This window comes from Anoplolepis gracilipes, chromosome 17, assembly GCF_047496725.1.
Source record: "Anoplolepis gracilipes chromosome 17, ASM4749672v1, whole genome shotgun sequence".
Taxonomy (NCBI): Eukaryota; Metazoa; Arthropoda; class Insecta; order Hymenoptera; family Formicidae; genus Anoplolepis; species Anoplolepis gracilipes.
The window spans coordinates 1,029,320-1,057,143 of NC_132986.1; the positions used below are offsets into that span (position 1 = coordinate 1,029,320).

Sequence of the window (27,824 nt, forward strand, 5' to 3'; positions counted from 1 at the left end):
AAGTAAAGGCACTTATCATGATTATTTCATTATGTCAATATTAGTAGAATTGTTATATTTCTTTTCTGCTTAACCACAGTAGACAGTAATAAAAAGATTAAAACTACAATTTTTAATAAGAGGATAAAACTAGGGCACTTGTACATTTTTGTTCTCTTATTTTTTCCAAGTCAGATTTATTGTCGAATTAAATGTCATTTTCACTGAGCAAAAGCGCATGATTTTCTCTAATGAAAGAGAGAGAATGTTTTTTCCCCATGTATGCATAAACTTTTTTTCTTTCTCTCTCGGGAAATAATTTAGCCAAGAGTTTGTTACGTCTGTCAATAATCAGCCAGTAAATGACGTGACGGACGGGTGGGCTGTTTTCTTGGCGATATAGCTCTCGCGACGGGTGTAAAAGCGCACTGAAAAATGACCGGCAATTTAGTCTGGTCGGATGATAAATGCGTCGAGGCGGATACACGTCGTTCGCTGCAACGTAGGCGATAGCAAACGAGCCGCTTTTCGCGAGAGAGAGCCGAGGGCGCTCTCGAGGAAGTCAGCAATTAACGTCAGAGAGTCGCGTTACGATTATCAGGTAGCCGCTGCTCGTCGACAATCAATAGCGATTCGCTATCGCTTTGTACATTTCTCTCTTTCTCTGGTTGTCGCAACGAGCGACAAATACCTCGCTGCACTTAATGCCGCGTTGATATTCATAGAACAATCACGGCGGCACGATCGAGTGGAACGCAATTATCGCCGTTGATCGAAATGAATCTCCCGGCGCGCGAAACGGTGGCGAATACCACTTACTCGTCGCCCAACTCATATTTTCTCGTCGACGAACAATCCTGGGGCGATTTAGATTCGCGCAGTCACCACCGCGAGGTCTGCGATAAGATAAATCTAGTTCGTGGGAGGTTCGAATAGCTAATTGTAAGACGTCCGAACGTTCTATTTGAAGAAACTTGAAGCTTATTGTTAGTAATGTCATAATTAAAATATGGAATATTGAAAAAGAAATATCAAAGTTGAAAAATTTGTGAACAATAATGATCTTTGAAAGAAAGATTGACTGTATCGCCAATCTATCGCCAGAATATCTTATGGATATCAAATAAACACAGAGCTTGGATATCGAGAATGCAGAAACGATCGTGTATTAATGATCAATTAGTTTCGCGGCCACAGAGGCTTTGCAACAGCAAAAGTTGAGGACCAATGCGCGCGTTAACTCTATTCACCTTATTCAAATGCGAATACGCGTGCATGAATAATGACCGCGTTTACGTATACCGCGACACGGAATACATGTGATCATAATCTCGAGATAGAAGGGGGAGGGGACGGGATAAAGTTGCGCGATTAATTTTGCGATCGATTTTCAAATCCCAGCCTCGGGGAAGCGGCTCGCTGTGAATGACTTGCCGACTGGAATTACGAACACGCCGATGTGTTGCGTCACGCTTAATACCGGAATACGAGCGGATAAGCCAATGAAAATATCGCTCATAAAGCATCGACCGACGTGCATTGATCCACTGCAACGCGTCCGAGCGCTATGCATAAATATGCATTTGATTAAGCGACCAGCGGCAACGAGACTCTCGATATTCTCGTTATTTTGCCGCGCGAGCTTGCGAAACAATTATGGTTAGCAATGACGTCATGCGCATCGTGCGTGTTCATGCAGTAAAATAAATCAGTGTTTTATTGATAATCAGGCATCAGGCATTCACACTTGCGTATACACACACACACACACACACACACACACACACACACACACACATGCAATTATAATATATTGATCTAAAGTTGAATATTACTGTACATCGTGTGTGTGTGTTTGTAAAGTGACAAAAGTAAATTATTAATTAGAAATAAATTTATAATCTGATAGTACTTATTCGTGTTTGTATGCGAAAGAGAGAGAGAGAGAGAGAGAGAAGATATATTAATTATTTATTTTTTCTTTATTTTCAAGATAGTATATAAATAATATTTTGCAAAAATTTCAATTAAATGGATATGCAATAATTAAATCTGTGTCGCATTTAAATTCACCATCAAAGTACAAGTTTTGCCAATTTTAGCGATATGATGCTTTGTGAGCACGATGCAACAGATTGTCTCGAAAGTGAATCAAGCTGACATGCGGAAATATGAAATCTCTTTCTGATAGTCTATTATCAAGGATGCTTCGCGAACCCTTTGTTTCAATTTCTGTATCGCTTTCGTTTTGTTATATGCATTAATTCATGCATAGGTGCCACATGCATGCAAACCCGCATTTTCGGCTGCCCTCCGGTGTTCATTGTACAAAATGTCACACGGTATCACGCTGCAAATGCAAGTAAAACTGTGATATCGATCGTACTGCCACCACCATCGTATATATTTTCGAGCGGCTTTGCTCCGCGATACAAATCGACGTAAAAGATATCCGAGAGTTTATATGGTACAGCGATTATACGTAACTGCAATAAATGCTATTTTAAATCAAGTTTAAACGAACCATACGCACATTACAGTCTTGCATTGTGCCATTAATTTCTCTATTTCCTCTTATTCAGAAATTTGTTTCAGTGTCTTAAAATTTATGATACGCTCAATAAATATTCTCGTAAAAAAAAAAAAAAAAAAAAAAAGTTCTTAATAAAGTCGTAAATTTTTTTATTAAAAAAAAAAATAAAATAAAATATTTTTGGTATATTTATGAAAAAGTGAAGTGACATTTCTGTGAGATGTTACTAAAGATATTTGGAAAATTTTCAATATAAATTAGGAATAATGATTCCTTTTCTTTTTTAATATCGAAATCCTTATATGTATGCTATTAACATTTGATTTATTCGATCGCACGGACGTTTAGAACAAGCAGAAAAGAAACATTGATCCTGCCGTAAAACCGCCAGAGCTCTCTCTACTCGACAATATTCTTTTTTCTCGGCGTGTGCCTTTTCCTCATATACCCTCTTCACGGCATTTTCCCGAAGGCCTGCCGATGAGGGAAAGCCCGATGGAGCGAAGCCAAGTCGAGTGCGGGAAAGTCGAGCAGGCCTTTAGAAACAAAAATCATTCTGCCTGGCAAAAGAGCAAAAGAGAAAGATGGGGAGTGTGCGTGGAAGTAATATCCGGCTATTCCTTTCTGCCTGGCTCTTTATATAAGGATGTTACATTCACATAACATACACGCACACTTATGCAGCTATGTGAAAAGACAAGTGTGTATGTATATATATATATATATATATATATATATGTTACGTGCATCTCAAAGTCGCGTTCACGTCAGCGAGTTCGACGACATCCTTTAACGTTACTCGCGTTCGCGTGGACGATAACAACGACATAGCTGGTCCTCGCTCTCTATTCTCGAAAGAATTCTATTCCCTTCGTTCTCGCATTCGTTTGCAAGGTCTTCTTCTTACGCGGTTTGCAATAATTCCGTGGAAAAGGCAGCCCTCTCTTTTCCCACCGATGCGGAGAGGAACCGTGAGAAGACTGACAGATGCTCGCCCCGTCCTCGGCCACCATCGAGTAAGAAATTATTGACGCGAGGTGAACTTGGACTCTTTCTCAGTGAAAACGTAGCGGCGTGCGTGGGGCTTTTGCGATGCTTTTCCGCGATTGACATCGTGAACAATCGTATAATTTGAAAATGTTACGTAATACGCGATTAATCTCTCTTAAGTCTCAATATTTCTCTCCTTTTCTCATACAAGTTATATATTTATTTTCTCTCGTGTATCGTGTCGTATTTAAAAAGTCTCAAAGTAGAAAAATTTCTAGATATTTATCTAACCATCTACATGCTTTTCCTCATCTCCGATCGATCGCTCAATAACACATGACGTATACATCGCGAGAATGCATTTGCGTGTTCGCGGTGCTTCCGCACTTGCGTTGCTTCTTTTTGTCGGCATGAGCGCGACTAAATGAAGCTTCCTGGCGGTCGAGGAGGCGCGATAATGCGCGATGCCCTTGCCTGCCACGCTGGCCCTTAATCCCTTTATGATACTCCAACACATGTCGATCGGATAATTCCGTGCGTCATCTGTATGAGGCGCAATCATCGATGCGGACTGGATATTCGACACGACTCCTCGTCAGTGAATTTTATGATCGATCAAAGACGATGCGAGCGTATAAATCAGTATGCGATAAAGTTTTCTGAGTGAAATGCTGGTTTTTATCTCCATAAATTTGTGAGAGAGAAATAGATATGAATAACAAAGTTAAATAAATATATAGAAAAATATTAATAATAAATAAAAATAAATTAGAGAATAAATAATAAGTATAGATATAAATTAAAATAGTTTGTAAATTAGTTTTAAACTATGTGTAAATTAATTTTGTAAAAAAATATAAATATAATAATAATTATCGTTCTAACAAATTATAAACAGTACGCATGTTGGTCGATAAAATTAATATTCGTGAATATATATACTTCTAGTCAACATTATATCGTTATTATGTATTTATGTTGAAATGTGGAAAAATAACGTGTTAATATCGCCCACATCATAAATTCATAAAACTTGAAATCAAACATACGATAAATGCGATTCATTAAAATCAATCGATCTTTCTCGTCTGTATATAAATAATGAGTACATTTTTTTACGTGTTTTATCATCGATATATTTTTCTCTTTGAATTAAAAACTACTTTCCTGATTACACCTTCCAAGTTCATTACTGCAGAGAATTGAGTAAGACTTGAATTTCGACGAGTCGAAAACATTTTCGAGACTGACTTCGACCATTAATCAATCTTCCTTCCCGAGTATCCTGAAAAACGTACAACATTGCAAAGAACTTCATAATAGCGTGAAAACTTTCTGACACAAACTCTATAAGAGCGAGCAAACTTTTGCCATGTTACATTTCTTTCGTAACTCAAAAGCTACGTATACGCAATATAATTTCGCGTTTTTTGTATAAAAATAAAATGTATAAATGTAATTATTTTTTAAATTTACTTTTCTAACATACAAAGTGTCTCGATTGTTTTGTCATAGTTGATATAATTGATTGTTCTGATCGAATAAAAAACTTTTCTCGAAACATAGACTCTTAAATCTGAAATTTATAAACTTTGTATATTATATCAAGATCATACTTGAATCATAACAATGGACTTTGCTCTTTGCGTGCACAATAGATGCGTCTTTGAAAAAAAAAAAAAAAAAAAAAAAAAAAAAAAGAGAGAAATACGAGAGAACGAAATTAATAGCGCACAGGCGAGCCATGCAGCTGCGCCCAGTAGTCAGTCAGTCGTTTCCATTGTTTGCGTACCTCCATATTTAAGAATTATAAAGTGCCTCGCGGTACATAAAGGGCGATCTGTCCTACAGCATGTCGCGGGTTGCTCGCCTGTGCATTGTGTAGTACCAAAAAATGTGTGCTACAAAAACAAATTTCGCGTAGAACACGCTCATCTCCGACCGTGCCTCTGCCTGATTTTTGCACAAAGCTGGAAAAATCTAAATATGATATTTACTATAAAAACTAGTCGTACGTTTATTACACTGACTAGTGGCATTGTTGGATCTAGTATTATTTAAAATCTGTGTTATATACAATTTAAGAAAAATAATTGACAATAATATTAACTCGACGAAAATAATTTTTTTTTTGTTTAATAAAGTGAATAAAAAAATAAATTAGATATGTATTTATATCATGCATTAAATATTTAGAATTTAGATACAATATGAGATAAAGGAATCGAGTAAGAAAACAAGTTACGAGACAAGCCAGTCAATCAGAAGTCCATTACTTTTGCAAGCTGTCTGATTACACAACTGCTCGACTGCGTGCAAGTAGCATGCGCTTTCGACTTGCATCGTATAAGACATATTAAGGACGAGTGCAATCAATTTCAAATGTAGTCGTCGTACACGCTCAAACTTTCATATCGCAATCTCGGTTGTACAACAAGCGTCGTGACTGATGTCCGACGAAGATGTTTCCGCGGAGGACACTCGATATATCTGGGCAAGGATTCACTGGGCGGCACACGCTGGGGAACTGTTATTCGCTGGTGTACGCGAAGAGAGAGAAAGAGAGACAGAGATTTATGGCCGTGTTCTATCGATTTGCGATATTTCGCGAGCTCTGCATATATCGTTCGAAAACAGGTGCATGTCATGTTGCAAGTAAATACGATAAAGTATTTAATTTCGCGTCGCAACGCCGAAGATTAATTACCAATTAGAATCGAGATCAAATAAAATTAATCTCGTTTCGCTTCTGTCTCTCTGTGTGTCGTAAAGGGTCTTAAAATATAGCCCCTAAATTTACACATATGTAAAAGTTGAACAATTTACGTTTTAATGGCCATTTTATAAAAATATAAATCATTATTTTATTATAATTAAAATGATTCGACAAATTTTAGATATAATTTATTATTATTATAGGTAATTAAAATATGCAGTTTCGATTTATTATTAATTCTTGGAAAAAAGTTTTATTTGAGTTATAGCCACGACAAATGAATAACTTGATTATGGATTCAAGCGATTCGTGGAAGCTACGTTTGCGTTATGCCGTTACTGGGTAAAGTTTTTTCGTGTCACCACATATGTAGACGTTCCTGTCGATCTCGTCGGAACGAGGTTGCGTGCACGTCGTCGAGGAGTTTTGTTGGAAAATGTACTTCATGAAAAGTGTATGGAACGCGCGCCAGACTTCCGTGCGAGGGTCGTCAGCCCGCTTCTCCTGTCCCCGTTCCTCCCTCGTCTCGTGAATAGGATTCCTCCCGGGGGATACCCGATCGCGGAAAAGGGGTATAAAAATCGCATAAATCGTGTTTACGACGCGACCAAGGGAGAGGGTAATGCGACGAAGGCAAACATTTCTGAGAGTTCCAAAACGTTTCACCCTAGAACGAATACTTGGCCGTGATTTCCTAGCGAATCGAGTGGGCGGCTCGTTTCCGCGATATGTATTTCGGAGATATTAAAATCTGCCTCTCAAGTGTTGTTAAAAAGCTGTTTCTTTGAATGATTGATAATAACGTTTAATACAAATTAATCTCTCTCTTTTTCGAAATTAATTTAGCTTCTATTATAAATTTTAATCTCCCATAATTTAATATCTCATAAATTCGTACATGTATCAATAGTACTTTATAATTTCTTGGGTGTTATTAATGTCTATATATATATATATATATATACTGTATAAAATGCGTTTATTCGCGTCGCAACTTCATCTGCATTCCCAAGACGGTGCTGTTGGTTAGTCGCCTAAAGTAAGAATGATATACTATAGCATCACGCGGAGCGTAATGCATTTTAAGTGAAAAATAGTGCTTCAGAATGTATCGCGCGTTGCGTTACGAAAACAGATGGCTTTTTCTGCGTCACGTCGTCTTATTCTGGCGCCGTGTCTGTTACGCGCGAGAAATAAGTCGACGTGTCTTACAGTAAGTCCGAAATGTCAGCCTTAATTTCGAGTTATTCTTCATCAACGTGTATACAAAAGATTCTATTTCTCGAATAAAAAAGTCTCGTTTAATATCAAATTGAAATGCTGATTTAAAAAAAAAAAAAAAAAAAAAAGAAAAAAAAAAACATCTAGTCTTTAAGGTAGTCTAGTAAAAGTCTAGTAAATCTTGTAAAATTATCATCGAGCAAAAATTTCTCATTTCATTTTACAAACACACCTGGCTTAAAACGGAATAATTTAAATTTGTATATCAAGTAATTTTTTTTCTTCTTCCTTTATCCCAACTTGAGTCTGCTATTAAAAAATTATTGACAGCAAGTCATTTAAATAACGTCGTTATATTACGGACGCAAATTTAGCGACATTCCGTACAGCTGACCTATTTATCCGAAACATGATAAATAGCGATAGATGTAAGTGCGAGATGTCGAAAAGCTCGTTTGTCGGCGAGATTTCACTCGATAGAAAGGAGCTTTTGCTGCTCGTGAGGTCCGGCATCGCGTCCTTGGTGCAATAGGAGAAACGCCGAGGTAAGACGAAGAGGGAACGTAAGGAGAAAGGTGGCGAGGCAGGGGCTCGACAAAAAGGTAGCGGTTCGTGTCCGAAGCTAATGCATCCGTGGAGCCCAAAGGGTCACGAAACTAGGAGGCGACCTGGAAGCAGGAAGAGGAAGAAGAAGAAGAAGAAGAAGAAGAAGGGGAATGGAGAAAAGAGAGAGGTCCATTGACCCGGTGGCACACTTCCACTTCCATTTCCATTTCCAGGCGGCGTCGTGAAGCATATCGAGCCAGCGAGAATGCATTTGCGCGCGCTCGCGTTTACGGATGCACACGAACAAGATGTGCACGCGCGGAGGATGCAGGGTTGAGATAATTCATTGGGAACAATGAGCGCGGCGGCGTGGAACCTGCCAAACTGCAGATTGGCTCGCGGAGAATCTTCGTCATTTTACTTCTTACTAAGACTTCCTCGGTTTACAGAAGATAAATTCATACCGAAGTCTCTCTTGCAGGAAATCAAATCTCTGAGTGTGAACAAGGCGACGCGACGCGGTTGTTACTTGTCGCACTCTCTCTCTCTCTATGATATCAATTTCTTAAGGCGCGATAATATTCATCTGCTTTAAATTACTACGGCAACGTGAATTAGTATCAGCAATTTCTTTTATTTTACTTTCTTTTCTCTCTCGTAAAATTTGTTCACCTTTTATTATTACGAATATCATTACGAAATTATTTTTACTTTTACATTTGCGAAATAAAATTACGAAAATAGTTTCTTAGAAACGATATATAAATTTCTGCAAAATTACATATCTCTCTTTATTATACTTGAAAAAAAAAATCCATGATATTAAAATTGTCAATTTTACTATGCAATAATTCAATATTTAATTCCATACAAATATAATAGAAATATCTAATTACATAGATGTATGATTACTCATAAATGTATTATTTGCATAGGATAGTATGTGTTATGACGAGAAAACTTTCTCCTGCGCGTTAGCGCTTGATTTCACTCGCAGCCATAATAATCACCGTACGCGACTGCATCTACCTATTTACTGTATATATGAGACGCATAAGAGGGCTCAAAGGCCTTTAATCCGAGCCTGCGCGCATGCATATATTGTACACCGAGCGAGTATACACGGTAACGGCGGCAGCAATCGAGTACACACACACACACACATCTCTCTCTCTCTCTCTATGGTATTTTATTTGCCCGACCGTGTGTATCGACGACGAGCCGACAACGCATACCGGGCGCCGTGCGAATGAAATTGTAGCACTGCGCACCGACAGTGCACGGTCAAATAAGCCTGCGAGGCGCAAGTGTTTGGCCATCGCCAAAATTGGTTTTGCTGTTTCGCGTCCCGGACTTGCTTTCCCTTGACTCGCTATGAGCCTCACTCCCGTAATCAATATCGCCGGTACACGTGATATAACGCGCGTCTTGTCACCGTTATTGCGGATTTAACGCCGATTGGAACCATTCGACTTGCGCATATAGCTCAATCCATATTCTCCGATCTCCTCTGTTTTTTTTTTTTTTTTTTTTTTTTTTTGCTTCTTTTTTTAACGGAGGCAGGCATGAATTTATTATCCGTTATTATAATCTCTAATTAAGAGATGTTACATGAATAGAGTATGATATAAATAAAAATGTAAGTATATTATTTAAAAAATTTGAACGTCTTCGTTATAATCAGAAAGAGAATGTAAAAAAGAAATGCATAAAAAAAAGTCATTTAATTAACTGCAAAAAGAAGCAATTAATCAACTGTTTTATACAGATAAACTGGATAAAATATTTTTTTCATCCCTAGGAAAGTATTACAACTTTAAAAATAGCCATTATAAAAATCTCAAGTATCATTTGTATACTTTTTTATTTTTAAAATTTATATTGAGAGAAATTTTATAAAATAAAGAATCTAAAATGATAAATAAAATGCGAATTTTGAGTGCTATAATCCTCTCGTTACGGTACACGTTCTCTCCGCAATGATGGATTCAAATAGAATTCTAGTGGCATGATATTATGGGCAGTTGTTGTCTGTGCGGCGAACAATAAACGTCCGTTTGATCCAGACGTGATGGTAAATTTATCCAGCAGTTAAGGCCGTCGTAACAGACCGAACACAATGTGTTTCTGTCGGAATTGCCTGCGATGGCCGGCCGGAACGCGTTCTTAACTGCCCGGCGAATTCACCGCGGAATGGATCACGGAGAGTAAACGCGTGATTTACATGCTTGAATAAAGTCATTTGGATGGTATCGATTTGGCTGAGATCTTTGAAAAAATACAAAAAAATAAGTAAAAAAATTTAGTCAAAATTACATTTGTCAATTTAAAATAGAAGGAAAGAGACGTTTGGTTTAAAGTATATCTTTCTTAACATTTTAACCCTTACTCCGTATTGTTATTTTTGGCACCTTCTAACTGTACAGGTGGGTCAGCGTATTTTTCGATAAGTTTATTAATATGTAAAAGTGTTTTAAAACATCTGAAAAAATGTATATACCTTCGTTGAACATTCTAAATAAAGACTAAAATAATAAATTTGAAATATTTGATAATTTATTTAAATATATTATTTTTATGATTATTTGTTTTCGAGAAATTGACGTTGTTAGAAAAATCACAGACAAAAATGATCCATCAGTACGGAGTAAGAGTTAATATTATATTTGTAATATGTGTATCGAGCGAGAATAAAAATCCAATATCCAATTATATTTAAACATCTCTGTAGAGCCGCTGTTCCGGATTTCCTCACTACAAAAAGACCCGGAACAAAGACGCTTATCGGTTCCTCCTTTTGAGCGAGATGAATCGTTCGATGGGAAAGAAATGCCGGAGGAAAAACGGACGGGGCGGAAGAATTAGCTGGTGAAGGAACGAAAGACGGAGCGGAAAATAATCGTGCAGCCCCTGTCTTCGCGGCAGGGCCAGGAAAGAAGGAAGGAAGACGGTCCCGGGTATTAAAATCTTTGAACATCGCCACGAGAGAGATTCTCTCTCGTGCCTGAGAGCGAGAGTAAAAGCGAGATTTTCGCGGATTGCTCTCATTCCCCTCAAATTTTCTCGAGTTGTGGCTTTTGAATCTTCTCTCGCGGAAAATGCTGTCACGATAAATCCTGCCGTCTCCTAAGCCACTAAATTCGCTAGTCGACGCGGTGAAAATTACAGAACGGTGCGATTAGTTGCCCAAGAAAAGGAGCTTTCGTTTTAAAATGAAAAACTGCAAGAGAAACGAAAAAGTAGACCAATTTTTATTCCAACGTTCTTCGGTCTCTGTTTAATCAAACCAAGTGTAGACAATTTTTTATTGCGTCCTCTGTATTTATCTTGTATCTTTTTTCGAGTTCTATGTTTTATATTGATGGGATGTTGCATTAGCTGTAAAGATTTATCCTGATATTTTTCTTCTTTTCTGTCTCTATTCTCCTTTCTACCCAAGTTATATTTTTGTAAGCGGGTCGTTTGAAAGAACAGGCGGATAAAATAGCGCGTTATTCAGCTCCTGCTTCAAAGGCAACGATGCGCGAACGCCCGAAATCACCCACCCAATTCATTCTCATATCGATTTAACATCCCCCCGCCCCGTGTACGACGACGACGACGACGACGACGACGACGACGACGACGACGACGACGACAACCTCGACGGGCTGACATATTCCGAGCATGAAGTTCGTAGACTATTTCCTATATATCTACCTTCTCTCGAGAAAGCGTGCGTAGTCGGCCGATAAAATACCCTCATCATCGTCATATTAAGCAATGTCAGGCGATAGATCAAATAACAGAATTGCGTAAAATGGTAAATCAATACATATCGCGGAATTTTCAACGAGTGCGAGTGAACGATATTATTACTTTAAATTTTAAATTAAAAAAAAAAATAAGTGAATGTTCGCTTTATATTTATGAGTTAAATTTGATTGTCATTTAATTACGAGATAAAGATTTATAAATATACATATACCATATTGAATAAAGTACATTTTCGTTGACTATTTTTAATGAGTATATTACTAAAAGAAACGAAGAGAATTCCTGTCAACAACACGTTAAGTTGTTCAACTTTCTAAACTAGAACGATTACTCGCGGTCACGACGGATGTTTGTCAGTTGATGATTTAATGTTTGACATTTAAAAACCGTTCTATTTAGCAGTCAGCAACATTCGTCTAGATTATACGTTGATGTCAAAAGAAAGAGTATTTCGATTATACCCGGTCGTCCCACTAACCCATATCGATAAACGTTGAGGTAATATTCTTCTCGACCACTTTCGCTATAAGCGTCAGAATGTGAAATTGGACAATTTTCACGTCCAAAAAGGGAAAAAAAAAAAAAAAAAAAAAAACCATAATTACTGTCAATTCATATAATTTAGAAAATTTCTAAATAATTCAACTCTATCTTGTAATTTTACACATCTTTACATTTATTCTTTATATTAATTTCTATTTAAATTTAAATTTGCAAACATACAGCTTGACACAATTTATATATGTTTTATTTGTATTTTTATATCATATTAAATTTAAATTATTATAAAATAGTTTAATTAAATCCAAATTAAATTGTATTCGCTTCTCCCAAATATACCTACCGACTTAGTTAATATCTCGACTTCTGAGCGTTTCTTTGAAACAGAAAGTGCAAAGTGAGCCGGAAGAAATCTATCGCGACAAAATCTAATCTCGTACTCTCATCGCAAGTACATAGCCAGCGGTAAAAGTGCATAGTAGTTCCTTTCTTTCGTAAGGACGGACGATTAAAGATGTCTTTCTCGGGCAGTGTAGCCGTCGGGCAGCGTTTCCGCGATTTTCAAGAAGCCAGCGCGTTACGAGCAGGAAAAGAATGTCATATCACGGTATATTGCTGCCGGCCAACAAAGAGGGGTCTTTGGGTTATAAGAAGGCAGGGAGGTGCCTGCATTCCCGCGGAAAGAATTCTCCTTTCTGCTCTCCTTCTCGACTACGTGTCTCTCTACGTATCACCGGATCGCCTTTCCTCCATTTTCCCGGTTTTTCTACGTCCCTCAGGAGTGTCTCTTTCAACGAACGACCTGAAAAGGCGTTCCTCCTGTATTAAAGACGCGCTTCACGATGCGTTAACTTTTTCAAGACGATTCTTTCTCTCGTCGCTTCAATTTTATGGAAAGACGTGCGCTCTTGTGATTAATAACTTACTTGCGACGAGCTAAAAGTGTCACACGAGTCTTTGAAAATGTAATATTGCCAAATTTAATATTTTACTAATTAAAGCTAATTAAATATTACGAAAAAATACATAGTAAAAAAGTTTAATATAAAACAAAAATATTTTATACCGTACGTTAGGATAATATTTTCAATATTTTATATTTTTAAGAGTACAAATATCAACATCGAAATCGAGTGTCTCTATTATTTTCTGAACAAATTAAAAAAAGAAAAAAAAAGAAAAAAAAAAAAAGTTTCTTCAACTATAAACTTTGACCTGTCTGTTTCAAATGTTGCGAGCGTTTTGACAAAGAGCAACTACAAATCGACGCATAGTCAACATTGTCGTCATCGTCGTCATTGTGACGAGACTGCATTGCCAGGTACCAATTGTGTAGGCGACAGAATCGTGTCGGTCCAGAGTCAATCCATCGGCAGGAGCGACGGCGCCGGGGTTCGTTGGCCTCCCTTGGCCCACATCACCGCGCCTCGGTTACGGCCTTCTCTGTCTCGCAGGCGGCGAGATATTATTTACGGCCCTGCATTTTTCATCGGCGGAACGGTGGTCTATCATCGGGTGCGGCCTCGGAAATTAAAACGGGCCCCGTGCTTCGTTGTAACGGGAGGATTCGTATCGATGGGTTAAAGCTTTTGTCATCGGAATTAGATTTGAAAATCTCTTAGAATCCATTCGTCTCTCTCTCTCTCTCTGCTTAAAAAGTTTCCAAATAACTTTTTATTACGAAGATATATTTATCAATTATTAAAACTTCTTAAAGTATCTGCTTTGAGATCAAATTTCCTTGAATGAGATGTATATTTTTCAAAAATAAAATTAAAGAAGAAGGTGCGATTTGTATATTTACGAGTGTTAACGAGTGAGAGATCGCTCGTATATATTAATCCAAATTTAAATTTTCGAAATTTCCCGTTATGAGGGAATCTAATAATTTCAATTTCGCGAGGCTCTACGTGCGCGCGTTTTAACCAAAACCGGAATTAGACGGCTATTATTAGCGGCTTAACGGGCTTTCTAACTAACATGGTACGGGGCGAATTTTCCTCACTGGCACGTATGGATAATAATTAATTATCCGTCTCTCTGGGGAACGCCGCCGCAAAGACGGGATAGAGAACGACTAGCGGTAGGGTTATAGTAGTTCAATGTTCCCGGATGTCCACAGACGAATTTGTACACACGAAGCCCGCTTCCGCGCGGGTATCCTTCTCTTCTCCCATTTTCCTCGCCCGACGATGGATTTCCGTTTGAGCTTAATTCGATATCACGCGGTAGTGATCAAAGCTCCGGATTGCGAGGCTGAAATGGCGGATTGTTCGCAAAGTCGGTACGTGTCGGCAACCGGATTTCTCGTCGCTGACCCGCAGACGAGATCCCGCTTTGTTGCCCGTAACGACAGTTCGATCGCATGCGAATGCCAAAATACCGAAGAAACACCGGCAATTTGAAGTTTCAATGATTTGAACGAAGCGTTTTCTTATTTAAGGAAATATTTAAAAAAGGCATCGCTTTGAAATAGTTTGAAAATCATATTTTAACCGTGAAAAGTATATATATTATTTGAGGCATAAATATATCACAATTTAAAGTATATTTGATTTCATATAAAATTAATTTTGAAAATATTTCCTCAATATTATTACACAGACACGTACACACGTACACACGTACTTAATTACCTATTCAATTTAATCAAGCTGTAAGTTGTTTATATGTATTTATTACACACGTGTACGATTCAGACATTAACAAACATAAAAAAGATTGCCAATCATAAATTATTTTCGTAATTAACATACATACTTTTATAATATTAATTTTAAAGAATAGATATTGTGTTTCATCTTTACTTTGTTACAAAGTTCTTCAAAAATACGCACAACTAGCTGAGAAAGTCGTGGAAAAATATAAAGTTGTAGGTTTTCTCTACACGGTGCATTTTAGTTTTGCCGCGTATTCGCAAAGTGATGAAAATCTTTGATTCGATATAACTTTGATCACGCGACTTTCACACGTTCTTCGGGAGCGACAATGTGCTCGGAAAAGAGAAAGGGAAATCTTGGGAAAATATCTGTCCTAAATTCTAAAGTCTCTATCCGAAATAGTGAAGAAGTAGTAAAAAGAATAAATCGGAACGATACGTAAAACTCGATAGAAGACTTGAGAGCTTCTTCAGCGAGCCGTAACGCGAGAGAATCGCCCGGGTCATAAAATCCCGCATATCGTAAAAGAGATAAGTTGAATCTTATCCTCGCAGTTGATAAGTCTAGGAAAGTTTCGATTCGTTCGTTCAGTTTGACCTCGCGATAGTCGATTTTCGACTATTCACGTCTTTCTTCTTTCTTATATTTACAACGAATTGATTCTGCGCTTTTTGCTCATAATTTACATAAACTTCGTGCTTTACATCAAATTTTCCTAAAGTCAAGAGAAGCAACTCGAATTTAATATTTTAAAAAACCATAAAATCGATCGCGAAGTATGGAATATGCTTCTTCAAATATTTATGTTAATAATGATGAGAAAACTTGAATGAAGATCTTGATTTCAAAAATTGCATAGGTATGTATCTGGTGTGGATATTTTAAAATAATACATTTTAAATATAAAAACATAAAAATAATGAATTATATAATTAAAATGCGTTGGAATATTAAGTTTCGTACTCAATTTTCTAAAATATAAGAATAAAAATGATTTCTTGCGTACTTTTAAAATAAGATAAATAAGTGTTGTACTTTGTTTTACTTTGTCACGCAAAACCGCTTCAACAACCAAACAGCAAAACGCCAAGTAAAATCGCTTTCGTTTCGGAAGACTAATAATACCACGCATCCCGGTATATTGCACCACGGAAAAATGCGATTGTGTCATCTGCAATGTGCTGCTGCAACACGTTCTACGATTCGTTTCCCAGCGCACACATGTGCCCTGGCAGCCTTAACGCGGCGAGATGATACACGGCGTGGCCTCGTTGTTAGTTACAACGACCGGACAGCAGCAGTACACCCTGTAGAGAGAGAGAGAGAGAGAGAGAGAGAAAGAGAGAAATAAAGAGAGAGGGAAGGGAAGAGAAGAAAAGAAACGACGAAGAAAGCCGGAAAGTATGTCGTTGCGCGCGAGAGCGAGGTTGATTATGGGATCCGCGTGCGCCGCTGTTGCACTAACGCTTCTTTATCACAATTTGCAGTGCGAGATTGTTGCAACTAGGCGAATGAAACGTTCGCCTTGTGAATGGGGAATGATTATTACAGATATACGACGTGGCGCGTGCGCACGTTCCTCTCTCGGTACAGTAATAATTCTCGCGCTCGTTCACGTCTTCCACGATCCTTTGTCTTCCGGCGATGAATAGCAGGCGTCCCTCACATACACCTAGTTTGAGTATTTTCTTTAAATCAGTATCAGTATGCTGCATTTTTCATGCATATTGAAATATATTAAAGTATATTATTCGTACACACGGTGTGTGTATGAAATATTTTGAACAAATTATACTTTCGCATGCAATTTTGCAATCGTATATATTATCGTTGCAATTTTTAATATCATTCTTTTAATTCTTTTTAATATCATTATTATGATTACTATTATAAATAATTTTTTATTATGTTTAATTATAATTTATTATCATTGTAAAATGAACTATAATAGTAAGATGTTTATTATATTTACAGAGTAAAAAACCGTGATAACCAACCATGATACTTTTCTAGAGCGTTAAAAGTATTATGCCAGGTTGATGTCTCAAGTGCGATTATCGTCTCCGACTTTGTTAAAAGTATAGTGATGACAGCGAGAACAACTAATTGTAAGTTGCTGGCATACGTGCGATAAGAAAATGTGGGATAGTTAATAGTACCCCTAATAGTACCCCTCGGCTTAAGCGTCCGCCTTTTCCAACGCGATAAGCGATAATAATATCCGTCATTCACGGTAAACTGACAAGATAAAACATCCCACATCGATAACAGTCGAACATGCAATCGAATTGTACACGCAATAGCAGGATATTGAAAATACTAAGAATTTTCAGCGTACGATAAAATAGCAGATGGGAAAAAAATATGTGAGAAAAATTTCTGGCACATTTTCAAAAGCTTCTCTAATAAAAATGATAAGACAAACGTTTGATATGGGATTCGTTAGCTCCGATACGTCATGCGTATCAATTGAGAGAGAATGGCAGAAAATATATATAATAATATGTATTTGATTCTCTCGAGGGAAGAAGAAGAAGAAGAAGAAGAAGGCTATAAGTTAAGGACACGTTAACCTCCTGCTACCACAATTATCTAAACTCGACAAAACAGCGCGCGCGTACAGTTGTGCACGCTACCGCAATTACATCCAAGACGTAACTGCTTTTTGTGCACGGTACAATCGCGTACGCTAATTCACAGAGGCTTTGGCTTTACGACTAGGCCAGGTCGCTGCCTGCCTTTATCTTAGACGTAGCTGCAATTATCCTGATTTTTCCGGAACGACTAGAAGCGGGTTTATACAATTGCGAGGGCCTTGAGAATATATCGTGAAACAAAATAATTTTTTTTGTTACTAAAGTAATAAAAGAAATGTGGTAAAAAAATACATTTTTGCTCTAATTAGCAAAATTTAACAAAGTGTATATTATACAAAATTTACGGAGATTTCTGTGGGTTAATATTAATTAATTAATATAAAATTTAAATTAATTGTATTTTGCTTTCGTTCGTTTTGCAATCACAAAGTTGAAAATTTTCAATATTTAGAAATCATTAATAATAATTTGTATAAAATATACAACATAATATAAATATGATGTATAAAACATACGAATCATTATTTATAATCATATCAAATCATTATATATTGTAATAATTTCTATAAAGTATTTAATTTCTCATAAATAATAATAAATAATAATAAATTCATAACTTTGTAGCGAATCTTTTTAAAAACTCGAGCCTATTATTTATCGTGGTAACCTGACACTTATCGCGGTACAGCCAGTCTATACATCCGGCTGCGAAATGCAACCGCCGGATCTCGAAACCACATGGCAGGATAAAGGGTGTGTATAACACGTGATTCATTGTAAATGAATCTAAGTATCTTCTGCGGAGTGCGAGTAATTGACTTGAGATTATCGGCACTTTATCGACGATATTTATTGAGAGTAAGGCGCGCAGAATGTATTTTTCGCCGATGAAGCTCCCTCTCTCTCTCTCTCTCTCCCTCCCTCTTTCTTTCTCTTTTTATCTCTTTCTTTCTCTCTGAACAGGAGAGACTAATTACGATAAATTTTCCTTTGTCGACCTATCGAAATGGCATAAGAGGATATAAAGACGGCTAGGAACAAAGTATCCACGTTATTTATATCGTCTCTTTCTTTAAGGGTCTTGATATCAAATCTCATTTCACAGACATAAATCTTATACTTCGAGAGATTATAATATGTAACATTATTATAAAATTGAAAGATGTATAAGAATTATAAATAAAAATATGAAATTTCCTTTCTCTTTTCTCTTATAACAAGCTCTTTGTTAAATGCACAAGTATAATCAATGCTGAAATATATTCAGAAACTTTATCTTACTCATAACGAACTACTAATTAACTAGACAGATATCTATTTTTAGATATTTTTATTATTTCTTACGTACGATAAACAAATTTTATATTAAATTAATAGAAACGCAGTTATATGTGACGTAATATACTCCCTCTTTTTTGTATAATTTTTTTCTTTTATAAGAGACTTATCTATTAATTTAGAATTAAGACAATGCTAATAAAACAGCTGGTTCCATAAGAATTACGTTACCGCTAAATGGAGATTCAATGATGAACTTGAGTTTAACCGTAAACCGACGCATCAAGATCCTCGGCCCTTCTTCAACGTATGCAAGCGTGTATGCAAAAAAAAATAGAGAATTATGCAAAAATACGTTCCGCTCGGCGGAGCTTCTCTCGGATCGGGTCACGATCTCGGGTCACAACCCCACGCACGACATTCCCAGCCGACAATGACGCCCCGGGCGGTATACGCGAGCATATTTTCTCACGATTTGCATCGAGAGGAGGCATTATACATTGGGGGCCCAGCCCGGTAAAGCCGCCTTTGTGTAAAGAAACAATTAAGACGATGGCTTTGATAGCGTCATATCTGATAAGACATCCACCATGGAGTACAACAGAGTGTGTTACTAAAGTGTTTGGATAAATTTCATAATAGCAACCTGAGCAATTGAAAACTTTCAAACACGCAGGATTTGTCCAATGAGTAATGTAAATTAGAAATAAAATTAAAACACAAAAATTAAATATGATTTTTTACACATTTTTTAAATTAGAATTTTAAAATAAAGCTTTAAAGCTGTACAATATCGATTATTGTAAAGAATAATATTCCTCGAACTTTCCCCTAAGAAAAAATATACATTTTAAAAAGATCGACTTTAAAGAATTTGTAATTTTACGACATAAAATCTGATTTCCCGCGCTGCATAAACATATTATAATATTCAAACGGTGGCTGCACCTAACGCTCTCCGTTGGAGGTAGTTATCATTTCATTGCCATCATAAGTGTGTGGCTCGTCTATATCATTCTCTCTATATCTTTCAATTAGCAACGCCTGAGCCGCGCATTCGTGTTTTTCACGCGTTGGCCGGGATTTTTACGCGTGCGAGCTTTTGTCCGCGACCATCCACGTGGGCGTCTCTCACCCACGTGCCGCGTGGCTTTGGTGTCTCTCCTCTTTGCCCACGTCTGTCCGCATAAAGAAACGTACGGCTGGCACAGACACGGTTAACGGTACTCGGAGGAGTCCCTCTACCACCATCTGGCACCACTCCATCCACGTCCGCCCGTCGCTTCTTCTTCTTCATCTTCCTCTACCTGACCTGATTTCCTGACCCACTACCGGAACCGAGAGAGAGAGAGAGAGAGAGAGAGGAAGAGACGTGTTCTCGACCACTAATTCAATTGCTGCCTTTCGCGGCACGGCCTCTGTTAATTTTAGTGACAAGCTGGTAATCTGCCTGACATCGACATGACCACCCGCTACGATGCTATATTTATGATATTATATCAATACGACGTTGCGGAGAACAATCGATGTCAGTCGGTAGTAGAGAGATTAATGATGGAACGTTCTATATCTTTGAACGGATAACGCTACTTTCTTATGTTGCCAAGTCACGGAATGGCATAAAATAATGTATTGCAAGTCCTACCAAATAATATAAAAAAGTATAGCCTAAAAAGACATTTAAGAAACATTTGGATAATAAGAATGTCGATACTTTTATGTAATAAATTAATGAAAAAATATACATTATATTTAATTATAAAAAGACATTATTTTATAAATAATCATTTATTATTTTTTTAATAATATAATAAAATTTGAAATATAGTTATTTATTTATTTATAGAAACACGTAAAAATGCATAAACTAATTCTAGAGATTTGTGTGTTTCTCTTCTCTTTTAGGAAGAAATATGTGCGTATGTATGTGTGAGAATTATTGATTTTATATTGCTCCACTTCTCACTAAATACTTGTCACGAAGCAACATTCTTTTATCACCTTCTTTTTCGCGAATAGAGGAAATTCACCTCGCTTCCTGAATCATAGAGTTGAAAGCGCGGTCTAGCGATAGAGAAAGAAAACGAATTCCGGGAAAACACCGCGGGTAATCTTATACAGTTATATGGAGTATTATCTAAGATTCGATAGAGCATACGCGCGGTGAGGAGAGTTCGATGGTAACCGGAAGTGGGCATCCGACCACGTAGTTTCCTCCTTACGAGCGAACGAGCGAAACGGAAGCGAGAGACTGTGCTTGTCGTCCGTGACGAGCTTTTGTGTGAGCCTTTGTTCGGGTCTGCGAAAACTTTTGACTCGCGCGAGCTCAACTTCTCATAGCGCATTCAGGAAGAGCTTCTTTTTTCTCTGGCTCGCACCTCTCTGGCGACACCACGTGGATTGCTTTCTTCGAGAAGTACTTCCGCCCGCGTTGTTGAGAAACTTCTAAAACGTGACAAAGTCCTCATAGAATCACGTGTCCTGTCTCTATCTACGAAAATATCCGGGTTACAAGAAGACATTTTACGCGAGAGCAATTCACCAAATTATTCGTCCACTTAAATTATGTGATATAATTTCATATCCCGACAAAGCTGCTTCTAATATACATATAAGCACAAATTATTTTTCCTTGCTTTATTTATTATATAATAATAATAAGTATTTAGTAGATAAATAGTAAATATTAATCATACAGTATATATATATATATATATATATATGAATATGTATTTGCACTTTTTGAATTTATTAATTTTATTTCTTTTTTATATTAAAATATATGTACAAAAAAATGCAAATTAAAAATTGAAATAAATACATTTTCGTTTACATAATGAAGTTACTTCGAGAAACAATTTCGTCGTTATCGATTTAATATTCACACGCGAACCATTAATTTATTAATGTAATTATATCAATCATAATTAAAAAGTTTGAGTATGTTTGATAGATTTGTAGGAAGTCGAAAGCACGTATTCTCAAGAACATGATAGAGAAGCAGGTTGGTTTAATTTTTTCACATGTATTATTTTCAAGATCTTTTAGATCAATGAAAGTCAATATATCGTAATTAGGTTAGTTTCATGACAGTAATAACGTGGTATTAACTTACATCGGATTCTATTTTATTAAAATAAATTAAGATAAACTATCACAATTGATATAAAAAATCAAGTCGGTTAAAAAATTTTTATTAATAAATAATATTCATGACATTCTAACCGAGTATCTAATTTTCGATGTAGTCGTACGTAGCGACCTGGTGCCCAGTGTGTGACAAGCAAGTAAGCGTCGAGGGACAGGATACGTACAGACTACTCACACACATCCGTAAATATCATCCCAAGATCGTTGGCAAATGTTTGAACAATCAGGTACAGACATACGTTTTTCCAACGAACAGAGAGAAATATTTCCCAGTTCCTCTCAATATCAAACAAGATAGCTAAAATATGTAGTAGCAATGGAATTTTAAAATGTTATATGATTATCAATATTATAAAATATAAAATACCATATTTCATATTTAATCAACCTTTCACTTTAACCAATTATTTATCATTCTCGAGAACGTATATTTTCGATTTCTCTACTTTGTTTTTTATTTTATATTAAAAATTATATTTTATAAAAATATGTATCGTAGTTCTCTCTTATATGTATATATTATTTTGTCATTCACTTTCATTGACTCGCGATATTTGTATGATATTTATATATTTTATGTAACGTTTTTGTTTTATATTTTTTGATTTTTATTTTTATTAACTCGAAATCGACATGACTTTATATTTTATTTAAACACGATTTAATTATGAGAGTTATATATTAGTTAATGGCTTAATATTTATATTTAAAAATTATAATATTTATATTTTATATAATGGCTTATTAGTTGTATTTGTGCGCTACTGAAAATGGTACTAAAATGGGGGATCAAAACGTTTGGTAATGTAATCATATTTTGGTTTTTCAAATTGAATATAGCCTCGCTTTTCTTTACATCAACTGTTTGGCTGTTTTGTCTTTCATTATATTTCTATCGTATGAGCCTATGCAAATTTCGTATCTTATTTATATTATTTTGTATTTTTAACATTTTCTTTTATGATATATTTTATATCAATTAATCATTTATATTATTAAATAATAAAATGCACGCTGTTTCTCTTCCAAGGCATACACAAAAATCTTTTTATAAACGTTTGATTTCGATTCGGTATAAATTTTCATATATTTTTCGATGTTGGAGCTATTTAGGAAATTAGATATCTTGATAGATGGGATAGATATCTTGATAGATGAGAGAAGACCACGGAAATTATGCGCAAAAAAGCGGGGACTGCACCTACATGTTTGCGGTGGTCTTATCATCTCGTGTTTCACCTTCGACCTTCCATCTTATCCATCCTATGGTCTTTCAACCCACGAGTCTCTCGGGTTGAGAATATATAAAGTTTCTAAAATAGATGTAAGAGAGACCTTTGTGTCCGCGTAATCCTCAGAGAAAAACATGTATGTGCAATGAATTTAAAGTTACATGCGTTGGACGTGGCTTTCATAATGTATTATAAAATTTTCAATATCTCACAATAATATTTATAACTTTTCTTTTTATTCAGTTAAATGGTAGCTAAAAAATTTATCTTTGTATACATATATTTCTCTCAAATTTTTACTTGCAAAAAATTCCCATTTATAATTTAAAATAAAGCAAACATTTTCCTTTCATAAACGATATTTTCATTTTAATTATTTGTTTACCATCATTTATTATATATACATAGTTTTATTTAATTTTTTTATTAACAGATAATCATCAAATTAATTTAAAAATGGTTTTAAATGAGCATTTCTTTAATTAATTAACCTGATGATTATCTGTTAACAGAAACAGTTGCTTTATGGTATTTTATATTTCATGATGATAATAGGACTGGGTTTAAGAAGCATGCTTACGTACTAAAAGCACGTTGTTCTGTCTTTATTATTTACTGAAACTTGAACAAGAACAGAGCATAGTGTTCGAACCGTACTCCTTAAACCCCCAGCTAATATTATATAACATTTCTCTGCCAAGTTTGCCCTCGTAATTGAATCAGCTAATATACGCAAAATAGTTGACGACGACTGCGTTTCTCTTACTTCTTCGTGACTTTTGCAGAAGGACGAAAAGTCAAAGATATCGTCGAATCGGATTGCGGTCACGTCAGACGACGGCACTAACGGCAAGAAGGACGGGCCGAAGAAAGTTTATGCCACTCGCGGTAGATACCGATGCGATTAAATCTTACGTGCTGCACGGCACAACCGAGAAAGCTTTCGCGATATATCCTAATTCGGATACGGTAAACGCTAAAGTTTCATGTTCGGCTCGAGTCGCCGTAGCAATTTCCGCCATTGATTTATACGGCCGTTCGCCGTATCTGAAGTAAGCTATTGCAGAAAGAATCGTTAAGGGGATCGTTTAAGGTTCCATTAATTACAAACAGACCAAACTATAAAGATAAAGTTACCTTCTCTTTCAGCTCATTTCTTAATTTTTATTTCGTTTTCATTATTAATTTTTATCAATAACTTATTTCGATTTCCCCCCCCCCCCCAGAAAACATGCCTTGCTTTAAGATTATAAATTTGTTTATAATACTGCTACTGAAATTTTTGTGTAGGTCCGATCGCACCAACGTCGGTCAGAACTACTAATTCATTCAGTTAGCTCTCCTTCTCTCTGTATAATACATACAGACATGCAACCTAGAGAAACGGTTGAACTACGATTAGAGCTGAGCGACGTCGGTGAGAGCGGCCCTTGGAAGAATGTTTTTGTCGTCTGCGGTTTATTCAGCGCAACGACAGTCTGCGGTTCCCATTGTGGTCGATGTGAAAGCTAAGCCTTAACATTCGCTTTCACCGTCGCAGTGGACACGTGGAAATTACACGGCGAGAGGAAAGTCTGTCCCCAATGCCAGAAGGAAGCTATACCGACGCTTCATTCGCGCGGCGACAAGTTGACAACCTCTCATATCGGAGCACTCTGTCTTTTCGGGTACGGATACGTATATATATATATATATATATATGTATATCGATGTTAATTAAATCAATAGGCAAACCTTGAGAAAAATCTTAGACTAAGAAATCATTATTTGTTAAAATATATTAATCACAGGAAACATTAATTTATTTATGTTTGTATTTATTACAAAATTAAGTAAAGAACTTTAGTTTGCTAAATATATTAATTTACCGAATCTCTCGCTAACTTGATAATATTATAATTTCTGATAAACACTGCATAGTATTTTAAATAGAGAATCTTTCTATTATTTTAGTATTTATTATTAATGATGAACGTAATTAACGTAATAATAATAATAAAATATACTTTATGATTATGATAACTTTTAGAATTGTCGCGTCTCTTTGATTGACAATTTTTTGTCTTGTTCTTGCTTAACATTTTTGCTTCTTTTGCGACCGTCTTTGTTGCTGTTCTTAACGAGAGATTGCTTTTTTTATAGACTTTTTTATGATACACGTAGTTATCTAAATTTAAAACTCAACTTTTGGCTTGCGTGTAAGCGGCCCAAGATTAAACGTCTGTTTGACGGATTCCCTACTTCATTTTGAGAATTCTGACTTCTAAGAATCGGCAAGCTTAATTAAAAATTAAAACTTAAATAACAATAAATTTAATTTTCCTCCGCTTTATAAGATTAATCTCTTCAAATTTTTAAACATCTACTATTACATTATTGCATTTTAAATTCTATTAAATAAAGTACAATCTTTGTACAATCAGTACAACATTATACGATATCTCTCGCAACTCGTACAACGTAAACGTGCAATCAGGTTCTCACCGCAGGGCGATTTGCAACAGATGTTGGCCGTTTTGCTTTATTCCGTTAATGATGAGACGCGCGAAGAAAGTCCGCATGATCTGTCCATTGTGCGGCCACGTTTACGGCACCTTCAAGTACAAAAACGCGAAGCTGACGCCCTGTAAATCTGCTGGCAGCGGGAATTTGCAAGCAGGAGAACTTGCATCGCCCGTATCCGCGAGCTTCCGCGTGCAAGCGACGAGAGAAGAATTATTGCAGAATTAATAAAACGTTCCGTAAACATTTATTATCGATGTAAATCGTAAATAACTTCTCTTGAATAAAACGTTTTCAATATTATATACTCGTTTCGATACTAATATTCCAATATTGATCATCCAATGATATAATTATCTTTTATTACGAAAAAGAGAGCTTAATTAAAGCAGAGCTCTATTGTTTCTACGTGTTAACAAAATTAACTTTAACAATATACGATTTTGTTATCTAAACGAATAATTAAAGCTCGTGTGATATTTTAAATAACAAATGAACTGTCTCGCAATTGAAATATTTATAATTTATATAATTCTACTAATTAATGCGTTTTCCAAAATCAACAAATTAATTTCCAAGATATTTTCTTAACTTTTTAATTCTACAAATTCATTTACAACAATACAAAAGCATGTCAAAAAGATGAAAAATTTGTACTGTTTCTCCAAACGATTAATTAATATAATTTAATTATAATTTTTATTTTCTCGTAAAAATGTCGTTCTGCAATAGCTTTTTAATTATCACGAAATGATACTAAAAGTAACATCAGTTGGAAAAGGTGTAAGATACAATTTCGACTTGTGAAATAACAACGGTGAGAAAAAAGCTGCAAAATTGTTACGTGATATATCATCATTTGAATATGTAGTTACATGCGCGATCATCAATCCCAGGGATGATATCCGTAATGACTTATTACGTTCGTTAATTAAACCGCGGATTTTGTTATAATCAGCGGCCGTGGCGGCGACTCCATTCGGTTTACCGCAACAACGCGATCGAGCGCCGCGCTTAAAACGGTAATTAGAAATGCATTCGTAAATTCTGTTCATTAACGTTACGCGCCGAATGCGTATCCGGAAATGCACGTACGCGCAGGCATTGCACAGCCGAATTGTTTATCGTACACGCGAATGAATTTATGCTTCTAGGAAGCGGCGTGCTTTTGTAAATCACAAAGGGCGGAATGCAAGCGGAACGAGCCGTCGCAAAGTGGCACGTTGTTTCCGTGGATTACAGCACTGAAAATACCTGATGATAAAGCTCGCGCATCGAAACAGCCGAACAATGTCTTCTCCACGGAAGGTACAACTTTTATTTTAATCTCCGTTAAATTAAATTAAAAATTTCAAACGTATAGACAATTATTATTAAACTGAAGATGAAAATTTTCCATTGTCTTTTGTCCGTCGCTTTTGTCAATAATAAATGAATTAAACATTGTTGTAGTTTATTATTATTATTATTATTATTATTATTATTATTATTATTATTATTATTACAAGACGAAAGAAGTCTTTGTTGTAAGACTATAGCGTAAAATGCATATAAATTTTCAACTTTATTTGTACAGTTGAAACATGGAAATATCATGATAAATCTGTTCGCTGTCCCGCTTGCGGCGTGAAAGAGGCACCGATAATTCTCAAACAACAGAAATTTACAAGCTCTCGTCTAGCTGCATTTTGTTTATTGGGGTTAGTCATTAAAAAATTATCAAAGTTAATTATTTCTACTATACAACGAGAGAAAACGTAATTCTAAATGTGTTACATAACTTTGAAAAATATATAAATTACAGATGGAATAACAATTATTTATTTATTTGCTCAATGTAATAACATAAACGCGCCATGATAAATCTCGATATAGTTTAATATTGAATAAATAAAACCGCTAGAGAGAGAGAGAGAGAGAGAGAGAGAGAGAGAGAGAGAGAGAGAAATAGAAAGAGAAAAAAAGATTTTACTCTCAACCGCTTTAACATTTTGCATAAATTTGAGCCGATAAATTCCGCGGTAAAACAAGTTTCCGATAATCGCTTATTAGCGGCGGTAAAAACGGCGCTAATTAGCCAGGCGCACCTGCAAGCTCTCTGAATAGTCTCTCCCCATAATGTACGGGTTTTTCAAAAGACTAACGCGCCACATGTCGCGCGAA

General features: G+C 36.0%; 3 protein-coding genes across 7 annotated transcripts in view; 1 reads left to right on the plus strand and 2 right to left on the minus strand.

The window, feature by feature from the left end:
- Nucleotides 1-27,824, minus strand: part of Twin (CCR4-NOT transcription complex subunit 6-like twin) — a 272,484-nt gene that overhangs the window by 117,271 nt on the left and 127,389 nt on the right. The gene's annotated exons all lie outside the window — the stretch shown is intronic.
- Nucleotides 1-27,824, minus strand: part of LOC140675391 (CCR4-NOT transcription complex subunit 6-like) — a 431,843-nt gene that overhangs the window by 46,949 nt on the left and 357,070 nt on the right. The window lies entirely within an intron of this gene.
- LOC140675389 (uncharacterized) overlaps nt 24,397-27,824 on the plus strand; it is a 48,105-nt gene continuing 44,677 nt past the window's right edge. For both annotated transcript variants that reach the window (XM_072909822.1, XM_072909823.1), the window contains exons 1-3: nt 24,397-24,826; nt 26,816-26,969; nt 27,238-27,361. In XM_072909822.1, coding sequence (XP_072765923.1) covers nt 24,743-24,826; nt 26,816-26,969; nt 27,238-27,361 — 362 coding nt within the window. In that variant the 5' untranslated portion in view covers nt 24,397-24,742. The remainder of the gene's footprint in view (nt 24,827-26,815; nt 26,970-27,237; nt 27,362-27,824) is intronic.